This window comes from Martes martes (assembly GCF_963455335.1).
Source record: "Martes martes genome assembly, chromosome: 8".
In the NCBI taxonomy this organism is placed as follows: domain Eukaryota; kingdom Metazoa; phylum Chordata; class Mammalia; order Carnivora; family Mustelidae; genus Martes; species Martes martes.
Window position 1 is genome coordinate 118526379 of NC_137895.1, and position 22062 is coordinate 118548440.

Consider the following 22062-nt stretch of genomic DNA (forward strand, 5'->3'; position numbering starts at 1 on the left):
GTGACCTCACAGTCAATCCTCATGATGGTTTATACGTGCAAAGTGCCGAGCGGTCAACAATTTGAGGCTCGGGGGCACGCGTTTCCAGTGGAGGTCAAACAAGGGGAAGCTCTGCCTTTCCCTGTCGGCTCACATACTGTAAGCGTCCTCTGGCGATCTATTTCGTGCCAAGTTTTTCACATTCCTGTGCTTCCTTTGGTGATTTCACTGTTTAAAATGGCCCCCAGGCCCAGGGCCGCCATCCCTAACTGCAGGAAGGCTGGGAGGTGCTTATGGGAAAAATATATGTCAGATAAGCTTCGTTCAAGGAGTTATGGAGCTGTTGGCCATGAGTCCCACATCCACGAACCAGCAGTATGTAGTAAATCATGTGTCTTTTTTTTTTTAAAGCTTTTAAAATTTATTTATTTGAGAGAGAGAGAGAGAGCACAAACATGGGGAGGAGCAGAGGGAGAGGGAGAAGCAGAACACCCACCGAGCAAGGAGCCCAATTCAGATGCAATCCCAGATCTCCCAGGACCCCAACCGAGATCATGATCTGAGCTGAAGGGAGACACTTAAACAACTGAGCCACCCAGGTGCCCCTAAATCATGTGTCTTTAAACACCCCCAAACACATATAAACCAAGGTGATGTGTTGTTTGGTTGATGAAAATGTTATGACAGGAAGCCCGTAAGAACCTAACCCTGCATCTCCCCTAAAATCCATGGCTCAGTATTGACTACCCCCGGGGTCCATGGTGACTTAATAGAACACACTGATACTGTGTGCAGCTGCTCCCCCAGCAAAGGTGGAGTCGAGGTGTCCGGCTACCATTTGAACTTCCCTGGGCTGTTTCCAGTGATTTTCGCAGTGTGGAAAATGGAGAGAGTCAAATATTTTCTTCATATATAACCTAATAAAGATCATCTTCCTGTTTTGTGGGCCTTCTCAGAGTTCTGTCCCAGGTCTGCCCCCCATGCTTTGGTGGGTTCATGATTTTGAATTCAACAACGCCAGTGAGTTCATGGTTCTTATCTCAAAAAAGCTAATGACCCCCAAACCACATTTCTACCTCCAGACCCCTTGAACCCTCAGATCATTTCAAACTATAGGCTAAACACATCTGTGTCGAAGAGGCAGCTCAAAACCAGTGTCCTCTCCACTAAACTCATCATCAGTGATGACCCCCAACACTCATTCCTGCCCCACTATCTCCCCCACCTCCACTAGCACCTGCATTCACCTCTAAGCTTTGAGCCTGGGGAGAGGGTGCACAGGAGGTGTCGGGAAGAAGAAAGGGGCTTCTTTTAACCCACTGCATCAACTGAGTCAGCCTGAGGGAACCATGGAGTGGTGGGTCTCCTAATCCCATTGTCCATCGGTTCCATCTGCCCTATCACCAGCTAGAAATCCAAGATGCAACTTACATTTCTTCTGTTTTGTCCTTGCCCTCTACTCTCTCTCACTTGTTCCCAGAGGCATTCTGCATTTTGTCCGCTGAATATTTGTCAGGTTTATCCCCTTTTCTCTAAGATTTTTCTAGAAGATCTCCTCAGTTGTACCTATATCAAATCCACTTTCTGTAGCTCACAAAGCAGGGTCCCCAACATCAGTAAATGCTCTCATTCGTGAGTGGAGTGTGTGTGGGGGGGGGGGTTGGGGCAGAGGGGTGAGGGGTTACTTGTTAAATTGCAGACTTCAGGTTCAATGTCCCCAGACTGAATGGATGAGTCCTAGAATCTGCATTTTTTTCTTATAAGCACTTTTTTTTGGGGAGGGTAAGATTTATTTGAGAGAGAATGCAACTACGAGGGGTGAGGGGTGCAGGGCGTAGGAACAGAGCGAGAGACTAGCAGACTTCCACAGTTAGCACAAAGTCTAATGTGGGGCTTGATCCCAGGACCCTGAGATCAGGACCTGAGCTGAAACCAAGAGTCAGATGCTGAACCACTGTGCTACCCAGGTGCCCCTTACAAGCGCCTTCTAATGCTAATGTCTATTCATCCTCCAGACTCAGCTCCCCTCCCACCCACTCTAGGAAGCCTCTATTCCCTCACCTAGGCAGAACTTTCCTCCTCTAGCATCCCCTATGCACATGCATGTGTGAACAGACCCATTAGGCAGGAATGACTTTGGGGCTAACCACACAACTCCCTGGAGACAAGCTCTGTGTCTCTTCGGCTCTATTCTCAGTGGCCAGGGCAGTGCCTAGCCCATAACAGGTACTTAATAAATGTAAATTGAACTAAAGAGAATTTTGTGAATGAGGGTAGACGCCGGGTCTTTACGGGGCAGGGACAGCCACACTTGGCTTCCATGTGTCCCCAGAGGCGGCGGGGGCCCTGACGGGCTGTGTCCAGCGGCGCGGTGGCACGGAGATGAACACTGACATTGGTATTTTGCCAGCCACTGTGCTATTTATTGAGCCCCTACTGTGTTTTAGGTGCTGTAAGGTCATTTATGTACATTCCCTGCTTTTTAGTCAGAACAACTCCACCAGGTGATATTAGCTCTGTTCGACAGGGATCGGCAAGGAAGCTCGAGGCGCTCAAGCAGAGACTGGGTGCCAGAACCAGGTCAGCCGGTTTCCAAACTCCACCCTGGCAGCATCTCCCTCCAGCCCTCAGCCCCTCCTTGTCCCTAATCCTGGTGCCAACAGATAATGTGGTCCAGGTGCTAGTGGCAGCCTGAGGTGAGGGGACAGAAGGGGGGGCCATGTCAACTCCCCACATACCCCATCCCAGGCTGAATCTGTGTCAGGCACCATCTTGCCCCTGTGGGAGACGAGTGTTGTGAGGTGGTGAGTGGTAACTTCACACTGTGATTCATAATAAGAAATATGTATCTGGTCTTGGTCCTGTTTCTGGACCATAGCTCCTAAACCCATGGAATTTCCTAAGTGATAAGAGCCATAAAGTTGGCTTGAGTTATTTATAACATGTCCCTTTCAATGCAGCTTTAGCTAATGAGGAGACTTCTGGAAAGCCTCTAAATAACCTAAGGGTGGGGGCTGGTTGGCCAGAGAACCAACCAAGTTGGAAATTTCAGCCCCACTCCCTTGACCATGGGGAGGGCAGAAGGGCTGGAGATGCCATCAGTCACCAATGGCCAATGAGTTCATCAGTCCTGATTATCATGAAGCCTCGGTAGAAACCCAACACGATGAGGTTAGAGAGCTTTTAGGCAGGTGTACACACGGAGATGCTGGGAGGGTGGTTTGCCCAGGAAAGGCATGGAGACACTGCGCCCCTTCCTACAGCCCTTGCCCGCGTGATCTCCTCCATCTGGCTGTCCCTTTATTTTTTTATTTTTCAAGATTTTATTTATTTATTTGACAGACAGAGATCACATCTAGGGAGAGAGGCAGGCAGAGAGAGAGAGGAGGAAGCAGAGAGCCTGATCCCAGGACCGAGATCATGACCTGAGCCAAAGGCAGAGGCTTAACCCACTGAGTCACCCAGGCACCCCTGGCTGTCCCTTTAATAGCCTTTGTAATAAACCAGTGATCTAGTCAGTAAACTGTGTTCAAAACAAAAAACAGAAAAACCCCACAGGCCCAGAATGGCGTCACTTAGGCCAAATTACCAAACCGGAACTTAATACCTCACCTAGCCTAACTGCATTTTCAACCTCCCCCAGAAATTCAGTCCACTGGGTCAGTCAGGAATTTTTTTTTTTTTTTTGGTGAGAGAGAGAATTTTTTTTTTTAAGATTTTATTTATTTATTTGCCAGAGAGAGCGAGCGAGCACAGGCAGACAGAGTGGCAGAAGGAGAAGCAGGCTCCCTGCGGAGCAAGGAGCCCAATGTGGGACTCGATCCCAGGACGCTGGGATCATGACCCGAGCCGAAGGCAGCCGCTTAACCAACTGAGCCACCCAGGCGTCCCCAGTCAGGAATTTTTTTGATTGGCATCAGGGAGGTAATTGGTTACATGGGCCCTCCCTCTCCATTCTCCCTCAAAAGAAGATGAGGTGACCCACCTAGTAAGATCCCCTGCCCTTCCCCCCTAAGGAAATATGACCTTGCCTGAAAGCATCCTTTCTTTTCTTTTGTTAATAACTCCTCACCTTCTTCCTATAAAAACCTTCCCTTTTGTGCAACTCCTTAAAGCTCCCCTCTACTGGAGAGATGGGTGCTGCCTGATTCATGAATCACTTAAATAAAGCCAGACTTTCAAATTTACTTGGCTGACTTTGGTTTTTTACCAACTGTTTCCCTGAGTTCTGTGAGCCACTCTGGCCAATGAGTTGAACCCAAGGAGGCGTTTGGGGAACCTCTGATTTACAGCCGGTGGGTCAGAAGCCCAGGGGACAACGTGGACTTGTGATAGGCGTCTGACGTGGGGGGGGGGGTGCCATGGACTGAGCCCTTCACCTGTGGGATCCAGTGCTGTCTCCAGACAGATAGTGTCAGAACCGAGTTAAATTGTAGGACCCATAGCAGGTGACAGAGCATTTGAGAACTGCTTGCTGTATGGAAAATACCCCACATGCTGGGCGATCAGAAGCACCGGAAGTGAGGAAGAGTATGGCGGAAACACACAGGAGTGGGTTTTCCCTTAGCAGGTGAGAAGGGGGAAGAGAAAAACTACATCCCCATCACCCCCTGCCTCTTTGGCCCCATGAAGCAGAACGACGGAGGTCTGCTCCAGAGCCCTGCCCTAATGCCATCCTGCCAGTTAGAATCAAGAAGGTACAAAAGAGGACGCTGGGGAAATGGGCAGAAACTGCTGATTTTGATTCTGTTGTGTGTAAACTGAGGGAGAGCCCCTGCCTGCTTCATACAGGACCCCACCTTTCCTTCCCATAAGAAGCCCCCAAAGGTAGGGGCGCCTGGGGGGCTCAGTCGGTGAAGTGTCTGCCTTCCGCTCAGGTCGTGATCCTGGGGTCTTGGGATCAAGCCCCACATGGGGTTCCCTGCTCAGCGGGGAGTCTGCTTCTCCTTCTCCCTCTGCTCCTCCCCCCCGACTTGTGTGCATGCATGCACGCACTCTCTCTCTCTGACAAATAAATAAAATCTTAAAAAAAAAAGCCCCCAGGGGTGCCTGGGTGGCTCAGTGGGTTAAAGCCTCTGCCTTCGGCTCAGGACATGGTTTCAGGGTCCTGGGATCAAGCCCCGCATCGGGCTCTCTGCTTGGCAGGGAGCCTGCTTCCTCCTCTCTCTCTCTCTCTCTCTGCTTGCCTCTCAGCCTACTTGTGATCTGTCAGGTTGATAAATGGAATCTTTAAAAAAAAAAAAAAAAAGCCCCTAAAAGTAAAGCAGAGGCTAAACCCCTATTTTTCTGATCACCTGCCTTCCACCTTAAAAATCGCTTCTGTGTCTGATTCCAGCACTAGGCGGGACCATGAGCTCTGCTTTAGGGAGAGGTTCCAATGGCCTTACCGGGTAACCGGATGGGCTTCCAGGGCGCAGAGTTTGGCACATAGGCGTGCTTCGTGGCGGTGACGATCAGCTGACTGCCAAGCTTATACTGGAACTTAACGAAGGCCGCGCCATCTGTCCCTGACGTGCCGGAGGCGATGGACACCTGGTTGGTGAAAATCTCGATGAGCGCATCTGGGATGGGCTGGTGGGTGCTGGCGTCACTGATGTGGACCTTCAGGGTCACCTCTGGAGGGAGGAGAAAGCAACAAAGAACAACTGCTATTACCCAGCCCATCTCGACAACAATTCTGCTGTAGCTGGCGGGACTGGGGCAGGGGGTGTGTGCGAAGCAAACCTAGAGCCACATCCAAAATGGGAATCACTGGAACCAGGGAACATTTTCTTGTTAGGGATGCCTTTTTACTTTACATGACTTCCTCCCCCCGCCCACCCCACCCATCATAAACTGCCTTCCTCTTTGCTCCTCACTCCAACACATAACAGAGAGAATTCTATCCCTTTAAGACACTGTGTGCAAACACAATATTCTTTCATCCTTTCCAGCGCTGCTGGCACACAGAGTCCAAATGGGGCGGCGGAGGGGGGGTTAACGACGGACCCCCTGCAGGCTGACAGAGTTGCACCCAGAGTCTTCAACAGTCCCGCCGAGTGTGGACGAGAGCTACCCAGGATCGCTGTGCTGGTAATCGGGAGGACTAGATCGGAAAGCGGTCCAAAATGTCTTTAAAGGAGGACCTGAAGAGTGGGAAGAGAGAAGCTTACAGGAAGGGGGGGAAAAAAAGAAAAGAAAAGATTTGAAAAGATGAATGAAGTTGAGGCAGTAATACTGGCAAACCCAGATCATGAATGCAGGATACAGGTCCAAATTCATGTTAAAAATCTAAAATGGAATGGGTAATTTTCGTTTGTTCATGGGAGAGACGTTTACTGAGCTGCTCCTCTGTGCCTAGAACTGTAATCATGTGAACCACAGCAGTGAAAACAAGTGAGGAGACAGGCACGCTCTGTGCTGGGAGATGTCTGGTGCAGGCATGAAGGGGGCACTGATGGAACGGCATGTGCAAAGGCTCAGAGGCAAGGGAACAACCATGCTTCTTGGAGAAACACAGACAGGTTCTGACGAATGACAGACAGCGTGAGGGGCATGAGGCCCCATGTGGGAAAGGCTGCAGAGGCGAGCAGGGGCCAGACCACTCAGGGCTTTAGAAGGAACCTAAAAGGATCATTCTGGATCCCAAGAGCAATGCGAAGTCACAAAGAATTTAAACAAGGGGGTGGCAATTAAATTTGTTATAGAAACCTCTGGCCGTGGGGGAAGGACGGACTGGGGAAGAGGCAAGACTGGACAGCGAGCATCCACTAAGAGGCCTCCCAGTAACCCAGGAAGGGATGAAGTGGACCAGACTCCAGCATCATGGCGGATGTCAGCTAAAAGATGCCAGCCAGGCACTCCAGAACGATCGGAAGTGTTTGAAGGGAGTGGCTGGTGCCTAGTGACATACATAAGTCCACTAGGACACTCCTGGACACTCCTTGCCATACACTTTGAGCTGCTTCAGATCAGAAGCCCTACTGATGCCTTGGGATAGAGAGGTGGGGGCAAGGACAAGCAAAGACCCTGCAGGTGACCAGGGAGGCTCCTGTCTACAGAACCACGGGGGTCTGGCTCGGGGGAGGGCCGGACATCACACGGAGGGGAAAGGAGGCAGGTGCCGCAGAGCTGATCCCGTGGGCATGAACCCTAGAGCCCTCCTACTGCAGTTTCCACTAGGTCTGAATCTGAGCTCCACCCAGTTCTAGCCAAGGAGCCCGGGGCAAGGCATTTCTCCTCACCAGGTCTATTTGCTCCTCTATAAAGTGGAGGTGACAACAACACACAGCTCCAAACACAGGTGGAAACACTGAGTGTGGTGCCTCACAGAGCAAGCATAAACACAGAGGTCACCATTACGCTATTCTGATCACTGTGCTTGAAAGCACCCAGTCCTGGCGTCCGGGGGTGCTGGATGGGGCACAGACAAGGGCACTGGAGGGGAGGAAGGCATAAAACAAAGTCCAGGGATGAGGCATCCGTCTTCGGGGAATAACAACTTTATATCCGAGGCCCTTCCTCAGCTGGGTCAACCACAGTGAGAAGAACACCTTTTGGTTCAAGGACTGTCGCCCTGGTTAACCAGCCAACTGCCTAAAGTAACCTTCTGAATCCTGCACATCTCAGCCAGCCAACCATCCATTTTTTTTCCCCCACTGAGCGACCTGATCTATTTCTTGACCAGACAAACCATGAAGAACAGCTAAAGAACCCTAGACCTACGTATTAGAGATTTGCACCAAACAAATCTCTCAAAACCTCATAAAGAAAAATAAATGCTAAAGAAGCTGAAATTGGCTACTTGATTCAGGGAGAAAATGGACGTCCACAGAGGGACAAAATCAACATCATGAAAAGCAAGGATGCGGCCCTACAAAATGCACTGAGTTAATCCGCTCCAATCTTATCGGTTACCTCAATGCAGATTTGCAGGACGTACACTGCCTACGTGTTTTCTTATTTAACCCAAGTCTTGGTGTCCCCAGGTGGCACCCGAAATTATAACATAAATTAACTCTGCGTTCGTTAACACGCATACAGCAGAAATCCCCTAGAACCGGGCAAGTGGAAAGGTAGCTTTGTAGGACTGCCGAGATAATTTATGTAATTTTATGGTAATGAAACATTTACCAACAATTGGGATTACAAGGTTCCTGCTCTCTCTCCACTCTTTGCAGCTTCACAAGAGCAGCAAAGATCTGGAAAAAGCCAAAGCATTTTTGAATCAACGGTGAAAGGCGTTTTACTATAATTCACGTCCTAGATTCTTACTACTGGAATTTCTTCTAACACCAGAAGCCTACTTTACGTTCTGCAATTACATACTTTGAAAGAGATCGTTTAGCTACTTTGTTCGGTATGACAGGATGGGAGAAAATGTCAGTACGGTTAGATGATTATTACAGACTACTGGGGTATCATTTCTCTAGAGTAACATCTAGAATTAGGTTATCCATTCAACAGCAAACAAAATTGTTCCCACCAAGTGACTAATCTTAGGACTAGGGGAGGCACTATTTACTGAAACTACTCTCATTTTGCAGAGCAAAGAAGACCCTATACAGGGCTCCAACCTAATTATGCATGAAGACGCATTCTGTATGGCTGCCCATCAGTGAGAGCCAATGGACTCTGCTGAGCTAGGGCACCGTTCTTTTACTTCTTACCCTGAACATCCATCACCAAGCTCTTACTGATTTTGACTGCAGAATGCATGTCACAAGGCAGGCCTTTCTTTCCCACCCTTGTTAATGTCGCCCTATTTCAGAGCCCACCATCTCCCACCCCGACGGCTGCCCAGCCTCTTCACAGAAACCACCACTGTCTTCACACCTGCCCCCGAGATCCCACCGAAGCCAGAGGGAGCTAGCTGACATCCTGATGTGACCACTTCCTGTCCCCCTCCCAACCCTTTAATGCCTCCCACCAAACCTGGCCAGATGACAAATGTGGCCAGCGGCTCATTTTTGAACGGTCCATGAGCTAAGAATGGTTTCCACTCTTTAAATGGTTGAAAAAAAAAAATCAAAAGAATAGTTCATGTCCTATGAGAATTATCTGGAGTTTGAATGTGTGGCCATAAATAAAGTTTTATTAGAACACAGCCACAGTCGTTTGCATATCGTTTAAGGTTGTTTTTGCATTTCAGTGGTGGAGTTCTGAAGCTTTGATCTCAGGGCTTGCGAAGCCTGAACTATTTACTTTTGGCTCTTAAAATAAAATCTGCTAGCCCCTGACCTACAGGATACACTTCAAGGCACCTGAGGTCCTCCACAATCAGGATCCCTCCCATCTGCAGGTTACTGCCCACAGGCCCGCAGACGCCACCCTGTGCATTCCTTACTCTTCCTTCCTGCTGTGGCTTCTGATCTTTGTAGGAAAGGCCTTTCTACAACATGACTTTCATGTTCCTTATTTCTATTCATCTTCTGAAAGCCCACCTTCAGTTGAGAAACTGCTCCTAACTCAGCAACCCCCCACCCAAACTGGGCTAGAGGTCCCTTGTCTCCATCCCCCAAAACTGTGCACACTGCCGCTGCTTCTCGTTTCTACTTCAGTGTTTGCTGCAGGCCCACTACATGGGGAGACAAGAGGATTAAACCTCCGACGCTGAGGAAATTTTGGCTTTAGATAGTAAGTAAATACCAAGTGTAATTATGAACTGAGGACACCATCAGGAGAGGGAACCTACCCCCAACAGGGAGGTCAGGGAAGGCCTCTGGAGGAGGTATCATATAAGCTCAGGCCTGAAGGACACACAGGAACCAACCAGGCACAGGTGCAAATGTCCTGAGGTGAGAATGACTTGGTTGTTGGAACTGAATAATAACCAGTATGGAGGGAAATGCTGGAGGGCAACCAACCATCCTAACATTGTGTTGTCTGATATGGGGGCCACCTGCCACAGGTGGGCATCTAAATTTCAGTTTAAATTAATCAAAATAAGGGGCGCTTGGGTGGCTCAGTGGGTTAAAGCCTCTGCCTTCGGCTCAGGTCACGGTCTCAGGGTCCTGGGATCGAGCCCCACATCGGGCTCTCTGCTCAGCAGGGAGCCTGCTTCCCCTTCTCTCTCTGCCTGACTTTCTGCCTACTTGTGATCTCTCTCTGTCAAGATAAATAAATAAAATAAAAAAAAATTAATCAAAATAAGATTAAATCAGAAATGGAGCTCCTGGATCACACTATGCACATTTCAAGTACTCCATGGCCACCTGAGGCTAGGGGCTCCCACAGTGACCAGAAGAGACAGAGCATTTCCAGCAACACAGAAAATTCTATTGGATAGCACTGATCATGTACTACAAACTCTCATCTCAGGATCCGAGCAAAGAAATGCAGGTACCTGAATGGTTCGATGAAGAAAATGCATCTGAGCACGCCTCTGAAGCAGCTGCTTAGCAGCCGTAATGGGTCTGACCTGCACTTGAAGCCCTTACAGTGACTTGAAAGGTTCTGCGTTCTCTGTTCCAGCCCCTCCCCCAAGTATCTGCCAGCCCCCATTTCCTACACCTTCCCCCATTCAAGGAATAAGGCAGTGGCCAGGGTTCTGGGAACATGCTTTGTACCAAACGTTTGCGTGCCACACTTTCCCCCAACACCCTTCTGTGTATCTCTCTCCTCCCCGTCTGCTTAAATGTCACCTTCTGGGGCACCCGGGTGGCTTAGTCGATTGAGCATCCAACTCTTGGTTTTGGCTCAGGTCACGATCTCAGGGTCATGGGATCCAGCCCCAGGACAGGGTCCATGCTCAGCGGGGAATCTGATTAAGATTCTCTCTCTCCCTCTCCCTTTGCCCCTCCCACCACTCGACTGCTTTCCCTCTAAAAAAAAAAAAAAAAAAAAAAAAGTCACCTCTTGAGTGACTTTACTGACCACTTCTTTTTTCCAACTTTTTAAAAAATTTAAAAAAAATTATAATTTTTAAAATTTTATATCAATTAATTAACATAGATTGTATTATTAGTTTCAGAGGTAGAGTTCAATGATTCATCTGTCTTATGTAACTTTTATTATGGAAATTTTAGAACATCTATACAAACAGGAAGAATAGTATGAGGAAACCCTCTGCACCAATCGAGTTTCAAATACCAACTTTCTACCATTCTCCTTTCACCTATTCTCCCCTGACTCAACTTTTCTTCCCTCCCTCCTTCCCTCCTTGCTTTTTTGCTGGAATATTCTGAGGAAGATCCCAATTATATTAGTTCACATTATTTCCCCATAAATATTTCAGTTTACAACAGATAAAGACTTGGGGCGCCTCGGTGGCTCAGTTGTAAAGCATCTAACTCTTGATTTTGGCTCTGTGATGATCTCAGGGTCATGGGATCGAGTCCCACGCTGGGCTCCACACTGGACGTGGAGCCTGCTTAAGATTCTCTCTCTCCCTCTGCCCCCTCTAAAAAAACCCCAAAACAATAAAGACTTGAAAAATAACCAAAATGTCATTATCATACCCAATTTATGGAACAAACTCTTTACATTATTTCATATTCAGCAAAAATTCAGTTTTTTCTGCTTGTCTAAAGCAATTTTTTCCTCTTCACGGTTCTGACCGTCCTACCCAAAATGCCAATCCCAACGCCACCGTGTGCTTCTGATACTATCCTGCTTTGCTTCTACTTCTTCTTTTATATACAAGCCTCATCAGTTCTAAAGTGTTTATAACTTACATGTTTATTAACTGTCTGACTCCTCTAGAATGTGAGCTTTGAGATAGCTATTTTGTCTGTTTCTTTTTTCCTTCTTCATTCATGTATTCCAAGCACAGAGAATAACGTTTGGTATAGAGGAGGCACCCAATAAGTCTGCTGAATGAGTCCCTAACACTAATGGGCATTTCTAGATATCATCAGGTACACGGCCTAAATAGCCCTGGGTGGTTTTTTGTTGTTCTATTTATTTCCTATTCATGGTTGTTTTCAATAGACACTACTGAAATTCATTTGAAAAACATTAATTCATATAGCTAATGAACTGTAATAATGAGAAAATATTTATAGTACACTTAGCATGACATTAGGTACTATGGGGGAGCAAAAAAGAAGAAAAAAGATATGAGTCCTGTTTTTACAAAGTTTAGGGTGTTCTGGGGCAGTGGGGGAGGTAAAACCAACCAACCAACTCACATGACAGAGAGCAAAAAGGATGGAACTGGGTAACACAGAGTAAAAAATATAGCAAAGAAGAGATTAATGATGTCTGGAGTTTATAAACAAAAACAAAGAAAAAAGATCTCAAAGGTCTATAGAGGAAGAGGTGATGTGGGGGTGACAGGAAAGACTTACAAAGGGGGGTGCCTGTGAGCGTCCCGTTAACTGGAACAGGCAAGTCCTGCATGAATACTGGTCCTGATGCTTATGGTTTACAGAGTTCAGGGTAGGATGCTTCCAGAAGAGCTGAAACTTGAAGGAGGCTGGAAGGATAGTGTGGGAAGATGACCAGCATCTCCTGAACAGCTTCCCCTCTTGACTATGCTCCCACATCATACATTTGGCCTCAGGGACATGCCAGAAACTTTGGTTTCTCATCCTCCCTGGTAGCCGAGGAGGAGGAGTGGACTTGGACTCTGCGAATCTGCTATCCTCTCACTGGGTTCTGCATTAGAATACAGCAGCATAAAAAAGCAGGTGCTTTTTCTGACCGAAGGAGAATGCAACTGGTTTGGGGTGAGCAGTGCAAGCCGCCCTGTCTCAGTGCAGGAGGGAGACAGGACGTCCCTGGCTCAGTCTGGCCCTATGGCTTGGGTGCTGTTCTGATTGTGAGCCTCATCCTCCAAGAACTTCTGTGAGCTCCCTGAAAGCCAGACTGATGTCTTCTCTGGTTAAACTAGCCACAGCGGGTCATGGTGTCTGTACTCCTCACTTCTGGACTGTCCTAGCATGACACCATGTGGTCGAGGACTGTCTTCTTGGAGCTGCACCTGCCAGGGTCTCCTCCACACTCTGGCTTAACTTCTCAGTATGTGTGATCATTAATTTTAAGCATCTACTTCACTGGGCCATGGGGTACCCAGATATTTGGTCATCATTATTCTGGGTGCTTCTATATATGGGTGTTTCTGGGATGAGATTAACATTTACATTAGACTGAGTAAAAACAGATTGTGTTCCTTGATGTGGTGGGCCTTACCCAATCAGTTGAAGGGCTGAATAGAACAAAAAGGCTGACCCTCCACCCAAGTTCTTCCTGCCTGACAGCCTGTGAACTGGGACATTGGCTTTTCCTGCTTTCTGAAGGTGAAATACCAGCTCTGCCTGGGCCTCAGGTCTCAGGCTTTGGACCAAGACTATACCATAGGCTCTTCTGGTTCTCCAGCCTGCTGAATCACGCTATAGATCTTGGGGTTTGTCAGCCTCCACAATCACATGAGTCATTTCTGTATAATAGCTCTCGTTCTATGTAAACATACATCCTATTGATTCTGTCTCTCTGGAGAGCCCTGACTAACATAATACCCATCCTGTGTTCTCATTCTGTTTGCTTGCAGTGGGTGGACCCCCCTCCCCAGAATGTGGGCTCAGGTCTCTTTTCGTTACACACTCTTACTCAGCGAATTATTTCGGGAACACAAATTCAGCCACCGCCTCTAGAGCATTCCCCTCAAATTTTCACCAGCCAGTGAAAGCAGCGAGAAGGAAGCAACAGCTCCTCAGGAATTCTCCCTCCACCATGATTCAGGGTCCCTTTGCTCTTGGCAAACACAGAGTTTGGCTCTGTGGGCACAAGCTAGTCCATTTGAAGTAGTACAAAGAACATCTGCTTTGTGGGTAGAAAACGAAACATTATCTTTTAGTCATTTCCTTTCTTCTGCCACAGATTTAGAACGAAAGGCAACAAGGCTGTTTCCGATTGTTGGCTTCAGAGAAGCCACCAGTTCGGCAGCAAGTTGAGAGCAAACATAGTGGTAGGGGCAAGAGGCCGGGCAGATGGCGTACACTGTGCCGGTTCAGGAGGAAGCCCGGTCAGGGTCACTCACTGCCCGCCAACCCTGGGGGGCCTTGTTTCTCTCTCTCCCGTGTCTTCTTCAAAGACTTTATGCCTTGAGTTACTTTTCTGCAAGTGACAGAACACATTAGTTCATAATCTCTCATCCAAACTCCAGGCCCAACATCTCAAGTCTCTGTCACATGCTCCCATGTCCTTTGTCCTACTCCAGATGGGAAGTCCTCTGTGGTTTTTGCTGGGGACAGAGCTGGGAGATGAGGCTCACCTGCTCCCTGAACAGCCTGCACCTCTCACCTTCTACCTGCCCGGGCTCTCACCAACTCTGGCTCCATCTGGGAAGGGAGAGTGAAGTTCGGGGGCGCCATTTTTTTCGTTTCATTTTGGTTTTGTTTCTGTGAAGTTTTTGGCTCCCTGTGGCTATGTTTCATTCCCTTTTATATCCCCTCAAATTAGTTTTTATTCTGGGATTTTTAATTTTTCCTTTCCTTTTGGTTTTTAGAGCTGTTGGTTTCCACAGCAACCCACCCGGTTGGAAATGCAGCATTTGCCAGGCTGGCCAGAGGGGCCTCGCTAAGGGGAGGTCCTTTTCCAGCAGCAGACCAAGCAGAGGCGTCTATCCCAAGTTGCCTGGAGCCCCTGCGGCTGCCTCACCCCAGGCCAAGCAGTGGAGAAGGAATCTTGAGCCGCCAGCACTATGATTAGTTAGACTTCGTGGAAAATCAAAGGAGTTACGATGGCTTGTCATGTCTTACATAAAACAATAAAAAAGGACCCCATCACTGAAAAACATTTTCCAAATGGGAACCTTTTTTTTAAAACGCTACCAGACCTCTGCTCTAGGACACTTTGCCCCATGTTACTTGGTAGTGACATTTTTACAGTATTGGGGGACTCACAGAATTTCCCTGTCTTTATGCAGCAATTACAGGCACACCTGAGTGTGAAAAGGAAACTTGCCATCTGCTGTATGTCTTTTATAAAAATGAAAGGTTTGTTTTACTTTGTAATCTGGCAAAATTAGAACATATTTTGTACTAGAGTTTTCTTGTATTTTCTCCAGTTTCACCTAGTACATATGCACCTTATCATTTGATTTTATTTGCTCTCAAAATTTAATGAATGTCTTTCAACCAAATTATATATATATTTTAGAGATTTATATATATCACATATTGTATAAAATGATACACAACCTATATTAACTTATACTACGTAAGTTATATATAATTATGTTAATATATATTTTATTTATATCATCTTATATATTGTGTTATATGTTATATGTATGTTATACATATATAGCACACATATATATGTAATAGATGTTATACGTTATATGCCATAGTATATATAACATCTAATACATATATATATATAATATGTAGGACAATAAAAATCTGCTACAATTGTATATCCCAGGACTCCCATATGTCCAATTTCAGCTGCATTTTAAGCATTTGGCAAGCCTTGTGTGTACTTAATTATAAAAGTAATATTCCTTATTCTTCTGCAAAGACCAGCACTTCTGTTCTGTCCCCAGAGGAGAAAGGACAATGCGGGCATACTTCAGAGGGACAGATCTTCTGGGCACTGGTCCCTCCTTGCTGGTCCACCTGACTGTCCCGTCAGGAGCCATGCTGTACTGAAGACAGTTTTGCTCCTGATTGAATCAGGAGCCGCCCCGAGTCCTCTCTATTAATCTGTGGTCACAATATCTGATACAGAATTCCTCCCCCATTTCAGGAGGTTTTCCATGCAAATGTGTCCCTTCATTATCAGTGGAGGACTGTGATCTCTATTTTCACTTGAATTTCTATTCACTTGAAAAAGCACGGAAGAGGTACGTTTGCTGCTGCAGCCCAGCCAGGGAAGTTAGGATCCCATTTTGCGCCTTTTTGTGTTTTACAATCTCTGGCAACTGACTTGTGCTCTGAACATCATGAAAAGTCCGCTACAAGGTCAACTCGACAGTTACAGCTTCCGTCTGGTATAATAAGGAGAGATCTGGGCTGTTCCCATGAGCGGCTTCTGCTGGCTGCCCACCTCTGCAGGGGACGTGCTCTGTCTGCACACAACATATGCTCTTACCACTCCCTGCCCCGACCCCTACGTCTGTCTGTCCCTCTATGGAACAGATGTTACTTATGTTACAGATGTTACATATCTTACTTCCGTCCTGGCAGAGCTGCCAGCATCTCTCTGGGCCAGAAATCAATGGATTTCCCCCCCATAAGAAATATGCATGAGGGTCAAACTGATGGTCATTCCATTAACAATTTTCTACCCAACATCACCAAGTTGCGAAGAATGTTGAAATATACAATAAACATTCATGAAAACATAGCAGTTAATGAAGCCATGATGTATAGAAAGAATACATGATGTATCTGTGTATGACACTGATTTTCTAATTTTTTTTTGTTTTTTGTTTTTTAAAGATTTTATTTATTTGAGAGAGAGAGAGAGAGAGTGAGAGAGAGAATGAGAGGCGAGAAGGTCAGAAGGAGAAGCAGACTCCCCATGAAGCTGGGAGCCCGATGTGGAACTCGATCCTGGGACTCCGGGATCATGACCTGAGCCGAGGCAGTTGCTTAACCAACTGAGCCACCCAGGCAGCCCCGATTTTCTTTCTTTCTTTTTTAAACAACAGGATGGCTCCTTCCCCCAACCTGAAACAGTCTATAATGGAAGTAGAAAATGTAATAACACTCAAATACCAGCAACTTACTGAAGTGGATTGGATAAGCATCCTGTTAGGTCTCTCCATTTACCACTAAGTTAAATGGCAAAAGTCATTCTGTTATTGCACGCAGTACAAAATGAAGCTTTCTGGGGCTGGTTTCATGTGTGTGTTACATTGTAAAAACAACTAAAAAGGGACCACATTCTCGTGACTGGTCAACGGGTTATTTGGGTAAACATCCCAGGATAATTTGGAAACTAATGCTGGATTGACCTGATTCAACCAAACACCTTACATACCTAACCAAGTATTCTCAAGCACAATCATTTCAGACTGTTCCTATGATCCCACCTAAAAGAGTTATCTGACAATAAACTAAACAGACACAATCCCAAATCTCTTACATGGTAACAGGAATTGCTCAGATGTAGCTTTAAAGTACTACGCGAAGGTACAATTAGTTATCTTGGGGAAAACGTCTCCAAAAAAATTCAAACCAGCATAGAATGAAAGATGCTCCAACTGTTCAGAAGACATAAGAACTGAAACAGTTCCTGAACACCGAGAGGATGCTAAAAATAGCTTTTAACAAAGCTGTGGCTCCAACTCTACTGACCTTCCATAGAAATCAATGCATATGTAAAAACCTAACAATATTCTCCTTTTAGTCAGATACGGGAAAGTACGCGATGATTCTGACATTTACATCCGATGTAAATATGGCCAATGCCTGTATGAGCTCACAGAGCATCCTTCCAAAGTGAACAAGAGAATTATAACAATGTAACATTCTGGGGACAAGAGGACTCACAAATGTTTGTAAGGAAATCACTGGAGCCAACCACTTTAAAACGCTTCTGTTCTGTTGGCGTTTTTAGAATTTTCACAAAGGCCCAAAATCCACTCAGGAGAGTCTGGAAGAATCTGGGAACTGCGAGTTAATGAGCGATATTAAGCATGTCTATAAAATTAACATACACACCTTAGCCAAGCTTTAAAGATCTGCTGGAAGATGCTAGTGGCTGGTTGCCAAGGAAACCTGGTGGAGGAAAACCTCTTGTGTGTGTATGCATATGTGTATTTCCAGATCTCCAGATCTCCTTATATCTACGGATATACATTTTTCATAGTTTTTGTCTAGGACTAGGTTGAGAGAAAAATGACATGACATTTATTTTGAATAAGGAAGTCTATAGATGTTTACGATTAATAAGGTTTTGTTTTTTGTTTTTGTTTTTTTTTTTTTGGCAAGTCATTTCTCTAGGAAGAGAACAGTTCAGAAGTGCTAAGTGGGAGCTAGTGGTGAAGAAACGGACTCATTAATTACTTTTAGAATTGAAAAAAAGGGCAAAAAATGCAAGCTGAAGTGCCTTGCTGGAAGGCTGTGAATAGTCCAAGTGTGTGAGGCTCTCCGGCACTTGAACTTCTATGAAAGAAAGATAAAGGTCCCAGAAGCAGCTGCTTTAGTCAATGCAATGATTAAATTACCCATATGTGCTTATCTTTCCAAGGGAATCGAGACAGTTAACAAGCTCAGTGAACTTATTATTAAAATGTTCTTTTCTGTTTCAGAAAGAAGCTTAAATATCTCAGGGCAATTTAAGGTCCTTGATGGGAAGGTCCAGGACTGATGCCGAACGTTACAGAAGGCATGTCTCAGCCACAGCATGCACGGTTGGCTTCAGGCTCCTTCCTCAGGAGCTGTGTGGTCCCAGTCAAGCCCACAGCCTCCTTGAGCCTCCGTCTTCATCCATAGAACAGGGGTACCGATTGCCTTGAAGACCTTGTAGGATTTGCAGGAGGACTGGAGATGGTGTTCTGAAGGCGTCTGCTAGCACGAGCTCGTTCCTTGCCTCCTGACTTGCATTCCCCTAACTTCATTTGGTGAAACAAAACCTCCAGGCTTCCCCTCCCTCCACCTCCAAAAGTCTCTCAATGAAAGAGAAATTTAAAAAAGGAAGACACTGTGCTTTTCAGAACACAGGGTGAGGACTCTGACAACCTGGATTTGAGTCTCATCTCCCCACTGACTCTTTAATGCTCTTAATTAGTTTTCTCCTCTGTAAAAAAGGAGGTAACACTGCGCCCCCCAAAATCACCTCATAGGGCTGAACTGATACAGTAAAGTGCTTAGTATATAATACAGCACACAATGAAGGTTTAATAACGGCCATTTCTGTAATTGTTTCCCAACATCTGACTCATATATGAGGATCACCAAGGACTTTTAGACAGTTCACAAAAGCCTTCCTGAAAAGGTTCATGGAAGATTCTACCTCCTCTTTCACATCCAGCCTCCGACAAGTCCCGAGGGCACAAGGGACTGCCACTGCTAGGAGAGCGCTCTACACGGGTCTCTTGTATTTCTGCACATCTTGTAAGGCACAGACTACTCTTTGTTCTGGACTATCGCCTCACAGATGTGTAGTGAGTGGCCATGCAAGATAGAGGTGTCTTCCTCTAAGCGAGGGACAGGCATGCCCTCTGGGTTCCCTGAGCGTCTGTAATGTATCCCACGGCGTGAGCGGGTATCATCCAGCGCTATGGGAAATGGGGTTCAGGAAACTGGGGCAAGAACATTGATACTCTGGCTGTTGCAACTGCCGTGAAGGATAAACAGTCCTTCGTCTCTGACCTATAAGTGTTGTGTCTTCAACCTGCATCTTTCAAGCCATGGGAGGCGGCCTTCTTAGCTTACAGGCAGGGCAGAATGTGGACCCTTCACAGTCTGGACAGCCTGTAAAGAACCCAGGGAAGGCCCTGATTTATGAAGGCACTGACGCAGGAAAGGAGTGGGTGAGGGTCCTGGGAGAAGGACCAGGAGAGTCAGAGGAAAAAACAAGAGGTAAGACAGTCCCAAGTTTGGGGGAATGCTTTTTGGCTTATGAAGGTTCTTTTTTTTTTTTAAGATTTTATTTATTTATTTGACAGAGCGAGATCACAAGTAGGCAGAGAGGCAGGCAGAGAGAGAGAGGAGGAAGCAGGCTCCCTGCCAAGCAGAGAGTCCGATGTGGGACTCGATCCCAGGACCCTGAGATCATGACCTGAGCCAAAGGCAGAGGCTTAACCCACCGAGCCACCCAGGCACCCTGAAGGTTTTTTTTGTTTGTTTGTTTTTGTTGTTGTTGTTGTTTTTTTACCAGTGGAGCTCCGAATCTTTTTTTTTTAAGATTTATTTATTTATTTAGAGAGCGCACGTGCACGCACATGCATGAGCAAGGGGAGGAGGAGAGGGAGAGAGAGAATCTCAAGCAGATTCCCCTGTTAAGCAAGAAGCCCACGACGCCGAGATCATGACCTGAGCTGAAACCGAGTTGGATGGACACTTAACCAACTGAGCCACCCAGGAGCCCCTCAAATTCTAAAATAACCCTCTATCAGGAATGATCCAAGCTGACCTTTTCCTTTGGCAGATTCTAACCTCTCCCACTCCTCCTATCGCACCTGTCCTCCTAGCAGCCACTCTGCTCCACTGGTTTAACACAATCATTCCACTCCAGTATGTTCCACACGGCCCCAGCCTCCCCCACAGGAAAACAGGGAGAAGCTGCAGAGTCTGTGGGTTTCCCACTCCAAGTGTTAGTGTGTGTTCTGTTTGTTTTAAAGCACTGATCATTTTTGTTCCCTTTTAAAGTGTAAGAGTTGAAAAGTCACACTTAGGTCATCACGAGCAATAATGACAAATAGAATTAAAATTCTAAGCTAATTAGCTGCTATCCATTTAACATTTGAAAGTGTACATTTGTTTAGTGAAATACTCTGTCTGGCTTTTCACACATTTGAATAAATTCTGTATTAATGACACAGCGCTGTAAACTGTGCTCACTTCCACATGTTACAGACCTTATAACATTCTGATTAATACCAATATTTACAAAATCCAATTTACATGGGTTGTCTAGGATATTTAAAACTTCACACGACCAACCTAAATTTCCAGCTCCATCTGAGGGGGAAAAAAAAAACCCGACTCTTCTGAACAGCAAAGTACTGGTCCTTGGGATTTTTTTCCATAGTGAGCACCAACACACAATATTCCACACAGTTTAAGTTGATAGAATGGTTCTTAATTTGTGCCAAATGGATTAACATTTCACTTTCTAGCCTTTATAGCTCATATATTGGCATCAATGTCAATAAAGGATTTAAAAAAAACCCTCTATTTGGGATTTGAAGAGTAAGAACTCCACACTCCTCCTCACTGCCAACTCGGTTAATAATTCTGCAACATAAAATGGAGATTTATTTTTCCAAGCTTCAGAACAGATCTGCCATATTCTGTCTTATACTTGGAAGCCGATGCTATTATTAGCTCTTCTTCACAAAGGCAATATTAAATGTCACCTGTCACATGGGTCACACACATATACTCACTGAAAAATCACTTGGCTCAGATCAAGAATTCAAAGTTACTGGAGTGGGAGGGCCAATGATTACAACCCAAAGACAGCCTGTTGGCCTGAGGAGTTAGGAATACGACTGTAGGCAGAAAGTCCCCGTATGAAAGAGGTTATAATGAAGCTTCAGGGTGGCCCGCAGCTGACCGGCCTTCCCTGCCCATTAGCCAGGGAGAGAATTCTAGTTAGTGCACCTTCCTCCTGGGAATGTGAACCAAAAGAACCTGGGAACTGGGGGAGTACTGGGAGGTGTCAAGGCTTCAGCCCCCCAAAGATCAAACAGAAAGCTCTTGACTGTGCTCTAACTTTTAATCCTTCACTTTACAGACGAGGACTGAGGTTCTCATTCAAGGTTACATGTCTACCTTGTAACTGAGATGGGAGTGCAAGGATGAGTAGGCGTTTCAGGCTTTGACATCTTAACTAAGGTCTGGCTGGTCCTGCAGGGACGACCTGTCCCAGGGCTAGTTAGAGAGCTCGCCTTCATATGCAGACTAACCCATCCAGAGTCCACATCCTCAACCTCCTCTGTTATGGGGCTCTCACACTGTAGGCCACTATCCACCTGCCCTACTGACCCCAGGGCCAGATATCAGGCAACCAGGGATAGTCCCTCTACCCCATAGGCTGCTGAAAGTATTCAAACTCGCCTCTTCGGGCCCTGCCTCACTCATTCCTTCCCTAGAAAACCATGGGAAGGCTCTTGCTCACATTTACCCTCACTCCCGACCAACCTGCTGCCTCCCCACGGGAACCCTGACAATGTCATGCTGTGTCCCTTCCTCTTGGGAACTGGGAGGATAACAGATTATCTTTTCAATGGCAATCATCTCCTGATCTCACCATACCTGAAGAATAATATAATCTATGTTTGTTTGTTTGTTTTTTTAAAAGATTTATTTTTTTGAGAGAGAGAGAGAACAGCAGGAGGGACAGAGCGAGAGAATCTTCAAGTCGACTCCCCACTAAGCGTGAAGCCCGACTCCGAGGCTTGATCTCATGACCCATGAGATCACGACCTGAGCTGAAACCAAGAGTCAGATGCTCAACCAACTGAGCCACCCAGGCACTCCT

General features: G+C 46.3%; 1 protein-coding gene across 1 annotated transcript in view; it reads right to left on the reverse strand.

The window, feature by feature from the left end:
* Positions 1 to 22062, reverse strand: part of FAM171A1 (family with sequence similarity 171 member A1) — a 129605-nt gene that overhangs the window by 56107 nt on the left and 51436 nt on the right. Inside the window, exon 2 of the mRNA XM_080811907.1 lies at positions 5367 to 5594. Within this exon, the coding sequence (XP_080668033.1) occupies positions 5367 to 5594 (228 nt within the window). The remainder of the gene's footprint in view (positions 1 to 5366; positions 5595 to 22062) is intronic.